Source organism: Typopeltis vanoorti, chromosome 4 (genome assembly GCF_054136105.1).
Source record: "Typopeltis vanoorti isolate ZY-2024b chromosome 4, IOZ_Tvanoo_1.0, whole genome shotgun sequence".
NCBI lineage: Eukaryota > Metazoa > Arthropoda > Arachnida > Uropygi > Thelyphonidae > Typopeltis > Typopeltis vanoorti.
The window spans coordinates 68,519,860-68,543,162 of record NC_143552.1 but is presented as its reverse complement, the minus strand read 5'-3'; the positions used below and the strand labels follow the sequence as shown (position 1 = coordinate 68,543,162).

At 35.7% G+C, this 23,303-nt stretch overlaps 1 protein-coding gene across 1 annotated transcript in view; it reads left to right on the top strand.

The window, feature by feature from the left end:
• The window catches only part of LOC150107387 (transmembrane protein 234 homolog), a 113,897-nt gene that overhangs the window by 13,894 nt on the left and 76,700 nt on the right, over nucleotides 1-23,303 (top strand). Inside the window, exon 2 of the mRNA XM_090391247.1 lies at nucleotides 9,516-9,667. Within this exon, the coding sequence (XP_090247373.1) occupies nucleotides 9,516-9,667 (152 nt within the window). The remainder of the gene's footprint in view (nucleotides 1-9,515; nucleotides 9,668-23,303) is intronic.

The window sequence follows — 23,303 nt, the reverse complement described above, 5'->3', positions numbered from 1 at the left end:
TAATTTTCTCCCATCACCAGGCCCGTTCTGAAAAATTTCCTCAGTATTAATCTTGTAAAAACCCTTTAGTAATTTGTATGCCTCAATCTATCACCCCTTTTCTGCCTGTCAACTAATTTCTGTAACCCATAAATCTTCAATAGGTTCATTTCATAGACCTGCTATGATCTTGGTCACTCACCTCTGGATCCTCTCTACCACCACCTCATCTCCAAGAAACCCAGGTAATCAGATCTGTGTGCAGTAATCAAGATGGGGTCGTACCAAGGGTCACTAAAGATGTATAATAACCTGCTTGTCTCTGCTCATCAGGGTATTCTTCAGTAACCAGGTAATCCAATGAGCAGCTTTAGCCACTTTTGTAGTATGCCTTCTAAACTTTAACTTCCTATCTACTAACACTCCCAGATTCCTTGTTTCATCAGTTTTCTGGAGCATAGTTTTATTATTGTGATACACAGCTGGTAATCTTTTCACCCCAAAATGCATAACCTTACACTTTGCCACATTAAACTGACATCCATTCTCCTTTGTCCATACTGCAGTCTATTCAAATCATCCTGCAAAATTTTAACTCTTGCTCCATCCAATTTTGCATCATCTGCAAACCAATTGAATTTGTATAATATTGGTAATTATCCTTTCCTATATCGTTAATGTACAAATTAAATAGTAGCGGCCCAAGAACTGAGTCCTAGAGCACATCACAAGTCTTGTGATGGATTCTTCTCCTGAATAAGCTACTTTCTGATATCTCTCCATCAATGACCCTCTTATCCACTTCACCAACTTTATATCCATACCCATGTGCTGCAATTTATTAATTAAAATTCTATGCAGTATCTTGTCAAAAGCCTTTGCAAAAAAGACCAGCAGTATCGCTTTTAATCCATTGCCTTTATCCAACTCAGGTGTCGTTGTATTATAAAATGTGAACAAGTTACTGAGGCATGACCTACCCCTCCACAAAACCATGTTGCCCATCAGACAGACACAAATGGGATACAAATAGTATCCCATTTGTGTCTGTCCATTCCTGTATTTTTCTCCCAACTTCTCCAATACCTTGACTACAACTTCTGATATGCCTGATCAGTTGGTAATTTGCTACATCAGTCTTGGAACCTCCTTTTTGCAGTGGAACTATTTTCCCCACTTTCTACCGCTTTGGGGCTTACCCAGAGCTGAGACTTAGATAACAATGTGTTCAAAGGCACTGCTAATTCCCTAGCACCTTCTTGTAAAACTCGAACTGGTATACCATCTATTTCCATAGTACATCACATAAGATTCTGTAATATGCTATGTACCTCAGTTTCCATAAAAGCCTTTGATCTTGTTACTGTAATATCTCCACCTGAATAATATACTCTTGCAAAGTGTTCACATAATAATTCTACTATTTTGTCTGATTTAGTTACCTCCCTGTCATCATCATTCATTAAAATTATTTTTCCATAAATATTCTTTCTTTTACTTCCATACTGAAAGAACTTTTTGGGGGATTTTTATTGGCTTCACTGCTAATTTTTCCTTTCATACTGTGCTTTTGCCTTTCTTACCACTGGTTATCCTTCTCGCCTGTGCTTCATATCGCTCATGTGCCTCATAGTCACCCTTTCTCCTTGAATTCCCTACCTTTTTTTTATTTTTTTTGTAGCTCCTCTTAATGGTGATATTCATCCATTTAACTTCCACTTGATTTATTCTCCTGAGTCTAGGTATACAGTCTGCTATTACTTCCCTCAAACACTCCCTTACCACTTCCCATACGCTATCAACATCCAGCCCTGTAATCCCACATATACCTCCTCTTAAGTGAAAATTCTATACGTTTAGACACCTCCCAGATCAAGATCATATGATCACTCTCACCGATTGGTGGCAACATGATCATATTGGTTATAGACAAATTCTCTGCATTTACTAGATATAGCACTCTCCAACCCCTAGTACATTCCATCACATGCTGCCTCGAGTGATTATTCATTAGCAACTACATAAATTCCATTTCCTTTCTCTCATGTGTCCTTTCCTCTTTCCAGTCTATCTATATTCCCATAGTTGAAGTTCCCCCATAATAATTACCTGCCTTCCACTCATTGAGCTTATTTGCCAATGCATACTATTCCCATCATCCTTTACATTCCCTGCTCTATAGAAGCAACGAACTGTATATTTTGTTCTTCTGGTTACTATCTCATACTACATGGCCTCAATGTGCTATTTTCACTGGCCTGAAGTTGAACTCCTACTCTCTTTGGTTTCAGTTTATTGGCTGTCATGAATAACACTCCTCTCTATTCTTTTCTCTTTATCCCCCCCCCCCCCGAAAACACTATACCTTTCACATTCTATTCCACTAACTATATCATCTTTTGTCAGCCATGTCTCACTAATGGTGGCAGTAACCTTTGACCAGGATGAACTAACCAATGCTGTAAACTCCTTACCCTTGTTTCGAATACTCCTGGCATTAGCATACATAAAGTGCAATAGCCCCCTTAGGCCCACTACTGTCCTTTCACTTTATACTGACTATCCCATTCTAGTTTGTTTTCAGTAGCTCTAACTTAGGCATTTTCTGCACATTCTTTCACTCAACTGCCTGGTACATGTGCACTCAATCAACAGCAGCCTCCCCCCCCCCAAAAAAAAAAACAACTCTAGTTTTCCTGATTTTGTGCATCCACTTTCACTTCATTCAGCAGCACTTTTTCTAGACTCTGAACACTAAATCCATTTAGATGCAAACCATCTTTCTTGTATAAATCCTTTCATCTGTCAACTCATTCCACACATCCACAAATTCCATATCATGCCTCCTGCATAATCTATGTATCAACTCATTTGCTATTATGACCCTTCTTCTCAGCTCAACTGTCATGCCGTGGCAACAGACTCAATGTCTTAATTCTCTCTCTCTCTCTTTTCTTTTGCTACTTTCAGTAGCTCTTTCGTGTCCTCCCTTATACCATACTTTTTTCCTTTTAAATAGTCCATTATGCATGGACTATTTATACATATTTAGTCAGTTGATTTCCATTGTGCTGGAATGCAGTGGAGAGGGTCCTGAGATGAATCATTTAGACTAGATTAGGATTTTGGAATGTTGAGTATGGAGAGAGGTTTGAGAAATGTAAATTGAAGAGTTTTTTGATGTCTAAATGGAAAAGAAGTATGTAATAGAGACACTTAAATTGTTAAGTTAATTTTGCAAGATTAATTTGGACGAGATTGCACATAGTGTGAAGGATTGGAAGCAAAGAACAAACGGCTCTTCCTTGAAGTTATATGAGAGTGTGGTCAAACAGGAGAGTGTAGAGAGTTGTTTTACATGGCAAGTGGTGAGTGAATGAAATGAATAGCTAGCATGTTTTGGGAATGCTTAGAATGAAAATAAGTTTGAAGTTCACCATGATAAATATTTTGTTGGTTGACATCTGCATTGAATTTGGCTCTATGGAGGTTTGTTAATAATAATCATCTGGAAAGGCATAACGCCAAAAGCAAACTGTTCAAAATGCTACACTTATGTGGTCTAAAAAACATTAGATTATTCACAACATCATATAACATGTACGTTCAAAGTTAACATTTAGAATTGAAGGCTATATAGGATGATGGTTTGATGTGAAGTCGGGCATAAAGTAAGGTCACATACTGTCTCCACTATTATTTATTACCTAATGCCACATTCCTTCAAAATGTGATACCTTTTGAAATCTGGAGAAATTTGAAAAGAATGTGGTATTAAACCTGATATCAAAATCAGAGATATACTTTAAAAAAATTAAAGATGCCAAGAAATTATATTCTTGGTTTAATCCTTTATCCAAACAAAAGAAACAAAGTTTGCACCTGAAATAACTTCAGGACTGGGCATCTTCTATATAGAGGATAATAACTTCACCCTTACAGACATGTATAATGCTATGCATTATGGAAAGGGTCACTAACCAGACTGGTTTCGACCTAATGTGTATAAGTAAAGAGCTTCTCTAAAAATTAGACAATCCTCCAGATCACTCCCTATCAGTGATCAAAGGATTGTCCAACACTTTGGTGATTCTACTCAGTGACAGGCTCACATTACCACTCATATTCCAGAGAAAAGCATTCACTGACATGGCCCTGATAGAGGTCATGCCAGAAAAAGGCAAATTCCTGAGATACTCAAGGTAGAAATCTTAAGAGAGCAAAATTCTCATTCAGTCCAGCCAGTTTTTGACCTTTATTGAGGTGAAAAAGTAAAGGTTGCTCATCATAGGCCTAGAGTAGTTAGTATAAGGGTGCAAGAGATCCTGATAGTATTAGGAGAAAAAAAGACAGAAAGATAGCATGAGAGAAAGAGAGAGAAAAGGCCTCAGCTCTTTTATATCATCATGTAGCCAAAGGCTATCAGTTTTCCTTTTTCACCAATCTCATATAGATGAACAACCAAAAAAACCAATTGAAACTAAAGCACAAAGATGATAGGCTCAAGCCAGTTAGTCCCATCTGGGTTAACCGCCTTGAGGTGGCCTTCTCTGCCTGGGATTATTCTCCAGCCATCAATTGACTATAAGACTACATTGAATTAAGAGGATGGAACTATTTAAAAATCCTCTCATAGCAAGAATAGACAGAATTTTATCTCCCCCTGGTGAATATTGCATAATGTGTCTACACCATCTAGTGATAAATAATTTGATATCTCTTAGAATGTTCTAAATACAAAAAAGTCTGACTGAACAATAAAATTTCCACAATACAATATTATAAAGCATTTGGATGTCATATTGCTGGTTTTCAAATCCATGTTTTTTTCTAACCTTCCATAAATGGTATTTTAATCATTAATTATAAAAATCAAAATTCTCTTCCCATTGCTGACAAGTGGTGGATATTGTAAAAAAAAAAAAATAATAATAACCTGTTCTGTTGTAAATAATGGCATGCCCAACACATTACATAATCTGTTCCAAATACACAGAGCAAGAGGGCAGCTGTAGAATGCATGTTCTACTGTTTCTGATTGGTAACAGATGTCACAGATTGGATCTCCAATGTTGAAGTATTTCCATTTGATGGTATTGAATGGAAGGCGACTATATGCAATTCTCCAAGCAAGATCCCCTCCAATTAGGGTATCCTTGGAACTTCCCTAAGTTTTGAAACAAAGTTTAGTTGTCAGTACCCAACTGTGAAAGTTTGCAGCAAAAGAGATTCAAGATTTCTTTATACCATTTTTTTTTTTTTTTTTTGTAATAGAAAGAATGTCAATGCCAGAGTGTTGTAGCAGTCTTAGAGTTAAGCACAGAATGTTGTAATATTCAGGAACAATCTCAGCTTTTGGACCTTTATAATCATTAATTCCAAACAGGGGAAGATGAAAACCCAAGTAATACTGAAGAAAGTGTGCACATGTGTGATTAGTTTGCAATATTTTATGGATTTTTGAAGCTCTGTTGCTTAAATAGCAGAATGTTAAGACTGGAAACCCAAATCCTCCATGCTTTGTTGATAGTTGAAGAAATTCCTTTTTAACTTCTTGGTACTGGCTAGACCAAAAAAATTGCAGAGGTTTACTATATAATTTCTTTTCTTCAGCTTCTGTAATGTCTGTAATATTTGTTATGTACAACTGAGCAGGAAAGATGATGATTTTGAGTACTATGGCTTTAGAAGAAAAGGAGAGTGGCCCTATTTTCCAGTCTTCTAACATTTCCAAGTTCTTGTATATAAGTTCTTGGACTGGTAATATTGAATAAGTGGAGAAGGGAATTCCAAGTATAATGAAGGGGTTCTCTCTTTGGGGTTAGTCCAAAAGGAATGCCTCCAAGATCCCACTTTCCATAAACTTTTAATTTTGTCTTGTCTGCATTAATAATTAATCCACTGCTTTTGCTGAATTTTTCCAAAATATCAAAAAGTATATGGAATCATTATCCTTCAAAGTTCCGACTACATCATTGACATATGCTAATACCTTATTTTCCTTTTTAGGTGAAGGAACCGTTATTCCTCGCACATCATGTGTATTGTTGAGTTGTTGTAAGAAAGGTTCAAGAACCAATGAAAAGAGCAGTGGACTGAGAGGGCAGCTTTGCTTGACTCCTTTTTGAATTTTTACTGGGTCTTACAGTAACCCATTAACTAGGAGGTGGGTGGTTGAATTGGCATGGGCTCCTTTGATAACAGATAGTTTTTTACCTACACCAATTTGCTGGAGGATGTGGAATAGAAAGGATTGCCGGACATTATCAAATGCTTGAGTAAGGTCTACTGATAGCACTGCTTTTTCGTGTTAACTAAGCAGATTAGATCATGTAACAGAAATAGATTAAATTCTACTGCTTGACCTGGTACTCCATACGCCTGTGTGCTTTTAATTATGTATCTCATTCCCACTTTGAGCCTGTTATTGATAATGCAGAAAAATATCTTGTAGTCAGTATTAGATAGAGAAATAGGTCTCCAGCTACTGATTAAGGTGTGATCTCTATTAGGTTTAGGAATGAGGACAGTATGGCTTGCTACAAATTCACTTGGTGCATGTCCTGATGAAAGAAAGGAATTAAGTAGTGTAACTAGAATGGGAAGAATCAAATCCCAGGCTTCACGATAAAGTTCTATCCCTAGACCATCAGACCCTGGGGATTTTCTTGCCTGGCATTCTTTATAGGCTCTGGCAACTTCAGATGCCTGTAATGGGAGCCAGATGATACCAAGTCCTTATAAGGACTGGCTTAAAGGGGCGAAGCAAGAATGCTTTTCATATTCCCCGTTATCTGTAGAGGACAATGTAGGATAAGGTGTTATTGAGCAATTAAAGCTCTGATCATGGCAGGAGGGTAACAGCAATAGCCAAGCCTCAGTTAGAACTTCATTGGCTACAGCATTGCCATCCATTACCCTCCAAGGGTGTTGGATTGAATGAATCAATCCCCGCATCTCACGGTCGATTGATTCCAGATGATACCAAGGTTGAAGTAATGCAAAAGTCATATTTCCATATACGAGTAGCCAAAAGGTGTCACGCATTATTACTAAAATACTCTGGATTAGAGATAGGTGCTGGAAGTTTTTCTATTTGGTTATAGTATCAATTAAAGATCCCACAAAATTATATTCTTGGTTTAATCCTTTATCCAAGTGTAAGCAAACAAAGTTTGCACTGATATAACTTCAGGACTGGGCAACTCCCACTGATGAGACCTCAATAAAGGTCAAAACCTATCTGGGTAGTGATTCTTCCCATAATGCATAGCATTATACATGTCTGTAAGGATATGTGCTTTGCATTATACTAAGGCAAGTGATGTGAAGTCATTAGCCTCTATATACAAGTTGCCTAGTCCTTAAGTTACTTAAGGCACAAACTTTGTTTGCTTACAATTGGATAAAGGATTAAACTAAGAATATAATTCCTTGGCATCTTTAATTTATAGTATAATCAAGTGGAAAAACTTCCAACAGAGATATGCTTATTATGGCATTTTATTCCTAAATAAATCCACTATTACCTTGCAGAACTTTTTAACTAAACTGAATCGCTACTGTAACAAATTTGATATTTATTTTGAGCATTAATAATAAAAGGCGGAAAGAGAAGTAAAACGCTAAATGCATTCTCAATAGTGAATCAGCAGTATAAGTAGAACATTTCAGCTATTTGATTTAAAAATTGAGGTGTGTGTGAAATAAGACATTATAATAGGGTGAATGCTGATCTTGAAATTCATGCTTGCTTTTGTTATCATTTAGGGAGTGAGAGGTGTGATTGAAGTCTAATTAGCGGAATAATGAATTACTGATCATTTAAAACTATATATTTAGAAATTTATGTACATTTAATCCTACAAATACAACATTTATTTTACAAATGATATTCTACCTTTTTCAATTTAGCTACTTAAATACAAATTCTACCCTACGGTTCTTTATGAACTGGTCAATAACATCGTCATTAAGTTACAACCATTAAGTTGGTTGTAACTTAATTTTCCCAAGCAACATGCACACTTGTAAAGGCTGACTGAAGCTCACTGGCTAGAGCTACATTGACTGTGTATGGCCTGTGTTTAAGCAACAGAGTGAGACGACATGAAATGGCTATGCGCTTGCATGAAATCACAGTGCTGCTGCGAGGACCTGGAAGCTCCTACAACTGAGCAAGCCAAGGTAGCTTTGACTAGACTAGCAAGCATCGGCCTTTGATACACAACACAAAGCTCAATTGTTGCCTCGCAAGCTTAAGACTTCTTCTGTCTACAAAAATAAAAGCCTAAATGGAATGCTTATAAATGCATACATTTATTAACAAATAAATATTACTTCTTTCTCAATTAATGAGCTTGCATAGCGAGCATGGAGAATTTGCCCCTGTATAATATTAATTAATAATGGAAGTCACGTAAAGTCCTATAACATATGGGACAAATTCTGGACACTCCTTCTAAAGCACATCATTAGCCTTGTCAGAAATATGGCATAATCAAATCTTTAGTCAACAGAACTCATAAAATATGTTAAACAGATTCTCTTCTAAAGAGGGAACTGTCTATTGTCAGAACCACCTTTAACTTTAAATACTCTCCTTGTCTCACCTAAGTACAAATATCCTCCTCTTTCTTATCCTGGAGTTTACAGAATTCCCTGCTTATGTTATTATGGACAGATTAGTTGTTCTGCATAAATTTCACTTGAAGAACATCAAGAACATATTCCACTTAAGGAGCCCAGTAAATCTGGTTTAGCAAGCCACAGCTTTGGAAGTTTTTTCCCCACTTGTTTAGACTATAATAAATTTAGTTTAATCCTTTATCCAAGTGTAAGCGAACAAAGTTTGCACCTGAAGTATCTTCAGGACTGAGGCAACTCGTGGTAAAGGTGGACTAAGCTCTCATCATTAATTAGTGTTATAATAATTTCAGCTATTTTGGCTTAAGTGTAATGAAAATTACAAATTAAGGTACAGAATAAGTTAATATTATGTGGATCCAATTGAGTAAATTTATATAAAATAGACATTAACAGAAACATCAAACTAATAATATACAAGACTATGTTAAAACTACTTCTAACTTATAGTTCTGAGAATTGGAAATTTTTAGAAATAAGCATGTTGATCAATGATTGGAGATCACAGATATAGGATATCTTAGGAAATTTGGGTGAGTGAATAGATGGTATCCAATGGTAGAATTGTGCATAAAATAAAGGTATTAGAAAGGTACTTGATGTTATTAACATTCATGAATGCATGAGCAGAGCTAATCAAAAGTGGTATGGTCATTGTGATAGTTAAGGGAAGGTTATTGAAAGATGTTTGATATCAGGAAAAGACCAGGGGAACACCAAGAGTAAAGATCTAGAATGTAGAGACCTAATAAATTGCAGATTAATTTGGAAGAAAATTGTTGATAGGAAGCTAATAATCTTACCTTAATTTGTAACATTAGCATTATTCTATACATACCAGGAAATTATTATAAGAAATGTCTTCATAATATTCATGCTTTGTTTTCTAGGAACTTTAATATGGTTATTAGCTGTATCAGCTCTATGGGGATTTTCTACACCTTTATTAAAAAGAGGGAGTGAAGGACTTGAAACTATTTCAGAAAGAGGATTTTTAAAACAATGGTTTGGAGAGTTATGGTTTCTAGCTACCAACTGGAAGGTAAACAATGCTAAAAGTTCATTCTTTATTTTTGTAATTAATCAATTGTTTAAATTTAAAATATATTATTAACTATTTGGAACACCTGCTATATTTAAAACAGATATAAATTTTTACATTTTGTTTTAAATATAGCAGGTGTTCAATCTAACCTTGAGATTAAATGATTATTTCTGCAGTTGTTTACCAGAGTATGATGCTTTTGATTAGGATTTTTGGTAAAAAAGAAAAGCTTATGTCAAGACTGACATGGAAGTAACTGTCTCTTATGCTAAAGTTTATTATTATTATTATCGTCACCATTATCAGATCTCCATAGTCAAAATGCTTCATGGAAGGCAGGACTTAGTGTTTACATACAGCTCATCATATCATGCCCTAAATGCATTCCAGTCATCTACCATGCTCAATACAAAAAACTTACTCCTCACTTCTTTTCCCTTTCTCACACCCTGCTTATACAGCTTCCAGGAATGGCCTCTTGTTCTCTCCCATTCTATGAAAAACCGCATCCACATTATTCATATTTATTTACTTAGTTGTTGATATTTTGATGGTTTTATATCCAGCATCTTCAGCAACAATTAGTTTATAGTTGAAACAATTTAAAATTGTAATGGTCACAGTATACAAAGAACTAAAGTCCTAATTGGTATGATCTATTGTTGGTTAAAGAGAGGTTTCAAAGTATTAATTTGATCTTAAAATGACTGTTTTCTAGGTTTTTTGGTAAATAGATACATCTGTACTTGTTGGGGCAAATTTGGAGAGTGTTTTATAGCTACTGTTGATTCTAAAAACAGTCTCTCTGACTTGTAATAAGTTCTGTGTAACTCTTTTTTTTTTCCATTAAATCCTGTGTGAAGGAGTGTCCAATGTAAGGTCTGCCAGTTACAACTTGCCATAACAATGGTGAAGAATGCTTTTTTTTTTTTTTTAAGTACTTTGAGGTGAATGCCATCAGATCTTCCTGTCTGTCTGTAGTAAGTCAGATACAAGTACGGGGCACTTTATATACTTCCAGATGTGATAAAAGAGAGTGCATCCTCAGATGAATTGATGAGAGAGACTAATTTTGATAGCTGGTTTAAATGTTTCATGGAACTTATGTTTATTAACGTGATTTGAAGAGCTCCTGATTCAGATAAGTTTTACTAGGAATAATTAAGTATATATGCCTAATTGTTTAAGTAAGAGCGGCTGTAAACGTTGTACACTATCGATATTATTAGTGTTGGGGTTTTTTCTTGCCTAAACTAAATTACGAAATCGTTATTATTAGACCTAGTAACCTGCAGAAAAAAAAAAAAAAATGGCGGCGGCATTATCATTCCATGATTTTAATTTAGATTTCAGTCGTTTCGTTAAGTGTGAGGTCTGTTATATGTATTCCTTCGATTACATAAATGATTTGTGGATGTTTAGTGCGGATGAAAGAAGGGTATGTGCGAAGTGTGACCTGAACGAGGAACTGATGAATGCGATATTGAAATATGAAGTTGATGACAGAAAGTGCTAGTACCGATTGTGTTGCGAGTGCACGTTTGAAAGAGAAGGATGGTGAGAAAGAGGCGAAAAAATGTTAAAAAATCAGGAAAAAAGAAAAAGAGCGATTTGACAACCGTAACGGATGTTAAAAGGGACGAAAGTGAGGCGGAAAGAAACGAAATTGAGAGAACGAATGAAAGTAGAAATGACATGATGCAGAAATCGCAAGTAAAAAAAATCGAAAGAATAAATGATAGCGAAAAAAGAATGAATGATGGCGAAAGTTGGACGCATGTTGGAACGAAAGTACTGAACCAAAGAAAGATGAATGACAGTAAAAGTGAGAAGAATGATAGTGAAAGTTGGATGCATGTTAGTCCGAAAGTACGGAAACAAAGAAAGATAAATGAGAGCGAAAGTGAGAAGAATGATAGTGAAAGTTGGACGTATGTTGGACTGAAAGTACGGAAACAAAGAAGGATGAACGAGAGGGAAAGCGAGAAGAGGGGTCAAGAGTTAGAAAGTTAGAAAGATTTAATGATAGAAAGAATGTGTCGCGAGGTTCGGAAGGTGAATTGGAGTGGATGAAGCAAGAAATGAAATGGATGCGGAATGAAATTAAGAGAATTCAGGTCAAAACTATTAAAATAAATCATGATGGCATGAAAGAGTTAACGAAAGATGAGCGAGGTGCGTTGTATGGCAACTCCATTATTAAAGGTGTGCTAGAGGATAAAATGCACAAGGTATGTTTTCCGGGCGGTAAAATGAGTAGAATGATTGAGGCATTGAATATGAGGCAGGAGCGAGCAAAAGAGTTAATTGTATTAATTGGTACAAATGATTTGAGAGAGAACAAAGCGTATGTCAAAATGAATGTCAGGAGACTGCTTGGAAAGATAAAAGAGAATAGTGTGACAGGAAGGGTAGTCAGTGTGTTGCCTAGGTATGATTGTGGTGAAATGAGGCGGAGAGCAAGGATTATGAATGATATTCTGGCTGAAATGTGTGAGGAGATGGGAGTACAGTTTGTTAATGTGTGGAATGAGTTTGAGGGACAAAGTGAGCTGTATGGAAGCGATGGACTGCATTTGAGTGGTTATGGTGTGAGTCGCTTGGAGAGACTGCTGCTGGAAAGTAGAGAAGTGAATAGAGAGAATGAATCAGATTGAGAGGGGAGTGATGTGGAAGAGCAGGAGAGTAAGATAGGAGAGATTGAAGAAGTGGAAATGAATGAGGAAGTGAGTGGTATGCATATAGAAAATGAGAGAATGGGTGTGCAAGAGGAGTAGGGAAACGGGAGGCTCAGGGTGGACAGGGGTACACAGCGTGAGAAAGGTGGATGCTCCAAGAGGAGGTGAGAGCATGTGTAGGCAGGAAAGTAATGGGATGACCAGGGATCAAGAGGAAACAGATGAAATTGCGAAGGGTTCTAAAATGAAGAAGCAGAAAGGGAAATGGCCCCAGTCCAGCATGGAGATATCACATCGAGTGAGTGGTATCAGTGGAACTAGCTGAAGATCCAGAAATGAGTTGTTGTGTTTGTATACCAATGCTAGAAGTATAAGAAACAAGGTGGATGAAATGGTTGCACTAATTGCGTCTGTGCACCCAGAGATTGTCGGAATAAGTGAGACGTTAGATGAGGACGACATCCTGACAGGAATAGAGATGGAAAGTATGATGTGTTTCGTGAGGATAGAAGGGGTAAAAAGGGAGGAGGAGTGCTATTGATGATAGAGAAAGAGTTATGTCCATACAAGGTAGAGATGCAAGAGGGAAATAGGGCCAGTGGTTTTGAAACAGTATGGTGTGAGATAGAGGTGAATAGAATCAAATACTTGGTGGGATGTTGTTATAGACCTGGTAATGTGGATGGTGGTGATAGTGAAATGTATAGTCAAATAAGCTAAGCAAATAAGAAAATAGTGATCATTATGAGTGATTTTAATTTTGGCAATATAGACTGGAATGAAGAGATAGCAACTGGAAGTAAAGAAAATGAGTTTCTTGAGTTTTTGAGGGATAACTACCTCAGACAGTATGTAACAGAGGGCACACGAGGATTAAGGGTCTTGGATTTGGTCATCTCATCGGAGGATGTAATTATCAATGAGGTGTCAAATCATCCACCAATTGGTGAAAGTGACCATGAGGTGATTGCCTGGGTGGTTGCCAGCAGTGCAAGGACCCCTGTGAAAAAAGGGTATATGTGGAACTACAAGGGGGGGGGGTGATTATGAAGAGCTCAGGAGACAGCTTGCAGGTGTAGCATGGAATGATGAGTTAGCCAGAAAAGAGATCAATGCAGCTTGGGAGATTTTCAAAAACTATTTAGTAGATGCAATGTCTAAATGTATACCATGGGTGAGAAGGTTAAATAAGGTAGGTGTGAGATGAATGAATAATGAGATTAAGCATGCAATACAGAGAAAAAGGGCATTGTGGAGGCAGCATAAGAGAAGTGGAAGTAACCAATTTCATGAGGTCTACAAAGACCAGGCAAGAAGGGGTGACTTGGTTGGTGAGAGTAGCTAAAGAGAGAGGTATGAACGGCAGTTAGCTAATGAAGCAAAAAAGAATCCTAGGGAGTTCTTTCGATATGTAGCCAGCAAAAGAAAGAATGATTATGAAAGGATGATATTAATTGGAGGAAATGGTATAAAGACAGCTGTTGCAGAATGTGTGGTGGAGATACTTAATGAGCAGTTCATAAAGATCTTTCAATCTTGTGAATGTGACTTCATGGAGAGATTAAGAGCAGTTGATGATGGGGAGGAGAGACTGACTGTAAGTGAGCAAGTGGTGTTTGGGGAATTGAGTAAACTATATGTAAATAAGGCTGTGGGACTTGATAATATATCACCACGTATTCTGAAGGAATGTGCCAGAGAGTTGACACCTGCCTTGACATATTTTTTTAATACGAGTCTTGCACTTGGTCAAGTTCCTAAAGAGTGGAAGGAGGGCAAGATTGTGCCACTTCATAAAGGAGGTGATCGAACTCAAGCATCAAACTATAGGCCTATTTGTGTATCAGGTGTTGTGGTTAAGTTGTTGGAGAAGCTTGTGAGAACTAGGATCCAGAGTTGGGTTGACAACAATGGTATAATCTTTGATGGACAGCATGGATTTGCTAAAGGGAGGTCATGTTTTAGTAATCTACTTACTTATTACAATAAAGTGACTGCTTCCTTCCTTGGACAGAGGAGAAGGATACACAGTAATATACTTGGATTTCGCAAAAGCTTTTGATAGAGTACCTCATGATAAGTTGACAGTCAAACTAGAGCAGATGGGGTTGGATATTAGATTAGTGCATTGGATTGAAGACTGGCTATCTGATAGGTATCAACAAGTTGTGTATGGGGGTGCAATATCCAGGAAAAGGAAAGTCACTAGTGGACTGCCTCAGGGGTTTGTTTTAGGGCCATTAGTATTTCACTTGTATATTAATGATATTGGCAAAGATTTGGATGGAGATATTCAGTTGTTTGCAGATGATGCAAAGTTGGGACGAACCATAAAGAGTAGTGAAGATGTTGTGGCCTTGCAAGAAGACTTGAATAAATTGAGTGATTGGGTGAGCAAATGAGGATGTGAGTTCAATGTTGTAAAATGTAAGGTTTTAAAATTTGGAAAACAAAGATGGGATGCAGAATTTATGCTTGGTGAGAATATATTGTTGGAAGTAGAGGAAATAAGAGATCTGGGGGTGATAGTGGATAAGGATCTAAAATTTAGGGGACACATCGCCAAAATTGTGAAGACAACACAAAGACTTCTGGGAATGATGTGGAGGACACTGACGTGTAGAAGTAGGGAGATCTTGTTCCATTGTATAAGGCTTTGATTAGGCCACACATGGACCATTGTGCCCAGATTTGGTCACCTGGTTTTCAGAAGGATGAAGAGATGTTGGAAAGGGTCCAAAGGCGACTGACTAAGGTAGTTTCTGACCTCTGGAATGTTGAGTATGAGGAAAGATTGAAAATATGTAATTTGCAGAGTCTAGTGGAGAGAAGGAAGAGGGGAGATATGATAGAGACCTATAAGTTGGTAAGGGGTTGTTATGGGATCAATGGTGGAGAAGTTCTACAGAGAATAGTGGGAGATCAGGGGAGAACCAGAGGTCATCCCAGGAAACTGTATAAAGAGGGTGTGAGTAGGGGAGTGAGAGGCAGGTTTTTTTCGTGCAGAGTTGTGAGTGATTGGAATGCCTTGCCTGAGAGTGTGGTGTCTGCAAGGAGTTTGAATGTGTTTAAGACACGGTATGATGAGATGTGTGTGAGATTAAAGGACCTCCTAGATGAGTCTTTGACTCCATGAGGTCTTGTTTAATAATAATAATAATAATAATTAAGTACTCTGGATATTTTTTCATGTGTGTCCTGAATATATGGGATAGTCACAGTGTGTTGTGGTCCTGTGTACTGGGGAAAGTGGATTTGGAGGTACCTTGTTATTTTTTATGCTAAAAAACTCTGGTGAAGTTAAGTGAGTTCATTTTCATTGGAACAGATGGCTTTGACTCTGTGTGTTGTTGTTTAGGATACCAGACTGTTGGGCTAGATAATGGTGTGGTTGTTTGTGTAAATATCTTCCAGTATATGTTGGCTTTCTATAAATAGAAAAATATAATAAACCATTTGAAAAGTGTGTGGCTAGTGTATCTAGGGAGGACAGTTAGTTTTTTGATTCTTGAGGTTTGGGGAATGAATTTAACTACCCATAGCAGTCTCATCCAGGTTTTTTTTTTTTTTTAATATATATATATATATATATATATATATCAGTGGCGTTGCAAGTACATTTCAGTTGGGTCTGCTGTCGTGTGGCTTATGCAACTTATGATACAAAATTCACATCAATTTGACTATATGATTACATTTTTATCAATGTATGAAAGTTTTAAGAGGGGCATAGTGCATCAGTGCTTATCTTAATTGGTCCAATGCAGTTAATTGTAGGATAACTTTGAATACTTTAATTTATCAATTAATTGTAACCAAATCTGCATAGAGTGGGGAAATAATGTGTTTCTTTGTTTAAGATATATTAGAAAACAATAATGAAGGAGAATGCTATATTTGGTTGGTATATTTGAATTACTGAAAGGTGTAAATATGTGAACCATCTTTAATAAGTCGTGAGAATAGTAATGACGTGAGGAACCTTTATCTGGTTTCTTTTGACTAAAGGTGAGTTAGCTGGTCTCATACGGAGGTAGAGGGTTTTTTCACATGGAAACTCCGGTTTTTTGTCCCTCTGTACAGGTAAACCGGCCACGTGAACACACACAGATTACAGTCATTAATATACTTATGACAATACAGTAGTATCTTGCTAATCCAAACGAATAAAAACCATGCTTGTTCAGATTAGCAAAAAGTTCGGATTAGTGAATTTTCGCCCAAGAGACAACAATAACTAGCATTTAAGACAAAAGTAATCTGATTCTAATGGTACATCAATTTAATTTTGGAAATAAATGAAGTAACTCAGAAAAAAAAAGCTACTGTACTATAATGTAAAACTTAAAAAGTAATATAAGTTTATTTTAGTAAAAAATTTAGTTTGTATATATCTTTATTGTTGAGGATCTTGATTTAATAAAATTGCATAGTTCAGTATATAACTTAATTTGCATAAAAAAATATCGCTTTCTTCTATACAACACACAAAACAAAGTTTCACAAAATAACACAAGTTTTTTTTTAATTTCTCTGTAAAAAAAAAGTCGCTGATTTTCTTTCGCTTTTTGGAAGCTAAACTTTTTTCGAATGCTTCTTCTCGGAGCTGCATTAGCAATAAAACTTTGTGGAATGGCGTATCATTCTGATTAGCCCATTCTATACACATATTAAAACTGTCAACTGCCTCTTCATGTTTAACTTTTTTTTCTCTGAATTCTTTATCGTCATCATCGTCTGCTAATTCATTCTGTAGCATCATATTTGTAATTTAAACATCTGATTTGATTTCGAATTCATTCTCGGTTCTACCTGTAATCCATTCCGTAACATCTGTTTGTGAAATTTCAACATTTGGATTTATATTTTTAACCAAATTATGCACGTTTTTAATTTCTGCTTTTTGTGTATCACCATAGTTATCTTCGTAAATTCTAGAAGGCCACAGTTTTCTCCATGATACTCGAATTGCTTCAGGTTTGAGGATTCCCAAGCAACATCAATTAAGAATGCTACATCCTTCAAATTTATATTTTTTATTGATGTGGTAACGTCATAATTTTGGGAAATTACATTTAAAAGCAGGTCTTTACGATCTTTTAATTTAATGGATTGTATTATGTTCTGATCCATTTGTTGCAACAATAGAGTACAGTTTGGAGGCAAAATAATAGTACACAAAATAATAATATATAATAAAAATAATAAATAAAGCTTTTTTTTCTTTCAAACCGCAGTTCGGATTACTGGAGGGTTCGGACTAAAGAGGTTTGGATTAGCAAGATACCACTGTATGTGGAAGAGATAGGGTCCTCACCACATGTTGTTATGCCCGTAGTTAACTATGAGTCACATCATGGTAGTCAACTTCCTAGATAGGAGACGATACACGATTGGGAATGGGAAATGTAAAGTAATGAATGAGTGTGAGCAGAAATACCTTCATTAATGGAAAACAAATATTAATAATTAGCATTTGTGATATGTGTGTCCTCTAAGTTGCTGGGTGGATGGAATAGCATGTGTTCCTGTAACATCTAGATATGAATAAGCGAATTTATGATGGCATATAATTAAAAAAAAAAAAAAAACTTATGAGAAAGAGATATTATTATTATTATTCAGGCCTCCATGGAGTCAAAAGACTCATCGAGAGAGGTCTCTCCTAGGAAACACAGTCTATCATACCACTCCTTAAATGCATTGACCGTTCTCGCTCTCACCACTCCATCAGGAAATGCATTCCATGGTTCAACCACCCTCCATGCAAAGAAACCACTCCTCACCCTCTTTCTCACAGTTTCCTTTTGTAACTTCCAGGGATGGCCCTTGTCATGATTCCTTCCCGCTGTTCAACCAAGCGAAAGAACTCCCCAGTGTCAACCCTGTAACCACCTCTCAACAGTTTAAAAGTCTCAATCATATCACCCCTCCTTCTTTTATCCACCAAACTCTGCAGTCCACACTCCCTCAGCCGATCCTCATAACTAACATTCTACAGTCCCGACACCATCTTTGTTATCCGCCTTTGTACCTTTTCCACATGTTTGCAAAGTATAAATAACTAATCAGTAATAAACAGCCACTGTATACATTTTAGTAGTTCAGTTAAAAACTATAGGGAGAGTCTAAGCCAATGAACAAATAATATTGATCAGGTGATTCATTTAGGCATGGCAGGAATATGTGTTTTGATGGAACAGCAGATCATCTCATAAAATTTGTTGCACATGTTATTTGTATTACTTTGGTTTATGGGTTTAAAAAAAAACCATAAACCAGAGAAATATTTTGCTTAGTTTTTTTATGAATTTTCTTTTGTTTACTGAGACTCAGTATACATTTATACATCTTACGCAATAAGATGATATATAATATCCTATCATTATTGGAATTATTGACAATTTCGGAAATCTTACGTTCATTATTTTTTTATTTTTAGTGTCAGTGGCTCTTTGGTCTTATCGATAATAGATAACTCACATATACTAGTATTTTGTTGTAGATCAGCAACTTCTTATAATACATGGAAGTATTCACTTTTATTCAGAAATAGATAAATTTTTATCTACGTCTGTTGTTTCTGAAGACTGGAATAAAAATGTCCCTATACTTAAAAAAACTTTCCAACCTCAAGAGATACTACACTGCACAAGAAGAAAAACAAGTAGCTTTGTTCATTGCTAAGTACAGTAAACAGACATTGAACATCTGTGTACTGTATTTATTTAGGAACAATTAGTGTAATTAGAGACAACTCAAACAACACATTTAATGGAAAACACTCTGCTCCCGCAGACTATGCTGGATGTATGCAAACAGAACAGATTTATTGTTGCCATGCTTATTCCAGACACCTTTATCTCTGGAGAATAATAAACAAGGATAATAAAAAAAGTCTTGATTACACTTCACATCCAGTTAACCATTCTACTGTATTACTGTGAAATAGAGAAGTGTCTCATGTACTCAGTTTTTTGCATCTTTGTGCTTGCTCAGTAAATTTAGAAGAGGAGGATGAGGCTTACTTCCTTCGACTACAGTCATACAATCCACAAAAGTTCTGGTAGAAAACAGGATATTCATTAGATCATCAACATTGTTTCCCATTGTAAATATGGGCAAAAAAAGTTATATATTTATGGAAAATTATATATTAAAAACTTGTCTATATTATATATAAAAACTTGCCTAACGTCAGTTCACACTTCGCGCACACAAAACAGATGAAACTCAGAAACCAAAAACAGCAACTGATGACAAATGACAATGTTCAGTTGGATTGGTTGACACAATAACTGATCAACAGCCACTGATTTCTAGGTGCTATTGTCTCAGTGCTCACCCTTCCTCACCTTCTGGGCAGTTTTAAACAAATGGAACACTAAGAATTGGACCCACTGTGCATCTGTACATCTGATCAAAAGGCTCAAAGGTGTATGTATTTTGAATGCACACCAGGGCTATTAACACAAATTTGATGCATTGACAAGTGCCCCCCTCATGAAGTATTAGTATATTGTGATTAATTTTAGGAATCATGCAAAGCCAAGAAACAATGAGGGGAGTCTTTAACCTCCCAAATAGCCAGGACATCTATAGACGTCCAACTAAATCTGGATATGATTCAGCTCACCTGTTTAAAGAACCAGGATAAGAAGTGCAATTTGACTGTCCTGTCCATTAGAAGGTGTGATAAACCCTCGCGCTGAAGAGAACAGTTAATCGGATTATCTCACATTCGTAGCTACCTCTCAGTTGCCTATAACAAGAAACGCACATCCTTGTTCTATGCTGGTTAACTGGATTTTAGTTATATAGGATAGACTAAAAATAGAGAAATTGTTTATATTTTTGTTTTCTCTTTTTATTGTACAATACAATTTTAATTTCTGGACAAAATAAAGGTCTTGCATAATTTCTTCACTTAAATATTGCCTTACCTTGGAGAACCAATTTCATTTTTAATTTTTTTACGCTAATTTTTTTCTAATCGCTTTCTAGACAAAACATTATTCTTTGTTCTCGAAGAAATTAATTCACGATTATTATTTGAAATATTATTTTAAAAAATGAAAAGAAAACCTGCTGCCGATGTTCCAGATTTTATTATTTTTATTTTTGTACAAAACCATCGAAATCAAATAATACTTCACAGATTTCCTTTAGGACACACTGGAGCAACTTTACTTTATAGAGAATAACATGAAATTCTTTAATCATATCACTAAATTTTTTCTTTATATTATATAGTAATCGACTGTTCTTTGTACTTTCACTTTCTTGGTTTCCCTGTGTAATTGGTCATTACAAAATGAAATTAACAGTTATAGATATTTACTGCATAATTCAGATATTTTATTCTCCAATTTTTAAAGTAAGCGATACATTTGCTTATTTTTATCATTCAAAATATGTATATCAAATGCATCAAATGTGAAATTTCATTTCCTTTCACAATACAAATGAACTTTATTTTGACTCTGATAGCATCACCCCCCCCCCCTCCCATTGCAACATTACCAGACACCCGAAAGCTGTTATGAAACATGGGTACAGTTTTTATTTCATTCGTGATTTTTCCATAATAATTGTTCCACATAACATTTAATTTTTTCGACACAGAAACTAAGTTTTGATTATTATAAATTTGCAAATTATAAATAAGAAAATATACATATTATTTCCCTATTATTATAAATCAGGAAGTTATGTGACGTTGGCTAATAGGGGAAATTAATATTTAAAAACACTGTCATCCTATAAATGCAATATCAGAATATGCTTCGAATGTCTGCTAATCACTCAGAAAGATGGAAAAACAGGGAATTTCTGCCTGTAAAGTATTCAGTTATTGCAGGAGGTACTTTAGTGTGCTGCCTTCTGGGCATGTTCTTTTGATCTGGTTCCCAGTGGTGGTGGTGGGGGAGTTAATAATTTCCGTTAGTCTACAATTTGTTACTGGGCAGAAAGGAATATTAGAAAGTATACCCAATATACAATTCATTTGTGAGATGGCAAGCAAGAGCAGCAGCAGCAATAGCAGTAATTTTTTTCAAGATAATTATCAAATAATTTAGAGTTTTTCGATAATAAAAGTGAAACTGGTCACTATAAATAAAGAAATCATTTTTGGCATAAATACTTCATCAGCCTGTAAAAGAAATGTCAGTTTTACTGTGTTAGGATATCTGAACAACAGAAAACGAAACAAGACATTCTTGCTTGAGGCAATTTAGTGCGACTTCTAGGAAACTTTCTGTCTTGTGTTTCTCAAAAGAGTAATCTAAGACTTTTAGCTTTTCCTCTAGGTAAGAGGATTATTGTTCAGCATTTCTAAGATGTATTTCAGAAATAGCAATCAGCAAAAATAGAAGTAGTAATATTTAGATTTTTTAAAAAAAAAAAAAAGAAACAAAAATAACACAATTGAAATTTCTTTGTCTGGTATACAGTTTTACATGTTGAAAATACAGCATAGTATTTCTAAATCTTAGAATAATTTCAGCAGACCGCTGACTTCAGATTCAAAGAAAGAGTACAGAATTAGAAGCTTCGATATACAACAATATTATTGCTTTATTTCTTTTGTCAAAACGGTAAACTGAAATAAGAGATTTTGAATACCGTCTGAAAGCTTTCAAAGCTATAGAAATTTAAAGTAGTTATGCAACTCAGTTCCAGGACAGGATAAGCGGGGGGGGGGGGGGGGTTGCAGTAAAAAATCCTAAAAATGAGCATAAATTTTTAATCATTCCATACAGGATATCCTTCCTATTATATTTTCAACATATCTACAGTGGTTAAACACTGGATATTATAGTAATGTGCATCCTACAAAAAAAAAAAAAAAAACCTCTGTTGCAATTTTCAGCAAAAGAAGGAGGCGAAGAGTCTCTGATAAAATACCATTAGGTATAAATTTTTGATACTAAAAAAGATACAATATCGGAAACCGAGTAATGCAGTTTATAATCATTTGTTGTTCATAAAAAAAAAATCTTCCTGAAATTGAAATGTGACAATCCATATAAAGGTATTTTGCAAAGAAACAAAGCAAAATGTCATATTTATTTCACTAAATGTTATTTAAAAATATAAATATTTGACAAAATATTTTAAACATAAACAAACATTTGCAAATTCGCAAAAAAGAATCTATATTGTCAGTAAAGTGGAGGAAATTAACGTATATTCATTGCAAAGGCTGATCTATGGTCATTTCAGGATTGATTATTTATTGTGGCAGTGTGGAACTTCTATTTTTGGAAAGAGACACAAGAAATAAATTGTTCAGCAAAAAAAAAAAAAAAAAAAAAAGATCAAATATCCTAGTACAGTGAAGAAAATTCGAAGTAACAGAGTACATGTAAAGACAAGTGACACAAAAGTCGCTCGACCACAGTTAATCCGCTAATGGCTCTCAAATCGCCGTTAAGGGATTAACAGCGGAGGAGGGTAAATACTTGATAAAAGATAGAATGCCGATGAAGTTTTGATCCATGAAAAAGTCTGGGGTAGTCTTGCTATTTCATCCACCTTGGCTGGTAGGAGGGTTAATGGGAATGAACGAATGCAAAAATATAATATCAGCGATATTGCTATTCCGTGGATGTGCACCTCAAACCTAGCACACCCTGAATATTCGCTCTTGATGTGTGTGTGTGTTAAGCTCATACATGAAAAGTTGGTTGGTCAACCTGTAGTACATTAGTACTGTGTATGGGAAGAAAATTGGAAAACAAGGAAATTGTTCACAAAATGGAGAGAAGGCTGTTCCACAATACAGCAGCAGTAGGAATGAAGGAGGAGGAAGAGAAACTTGTTCTATGAGTATTGAGTTTGACTGTGAAAGGATGTTGGGTAGTAACTGCATGTGTTTCAGTGGATTTGGTAGAGAGAGAGAGGGGAAATTATTGATGGTAGTTGTGATGAACATTTGCCATGGAAGTATT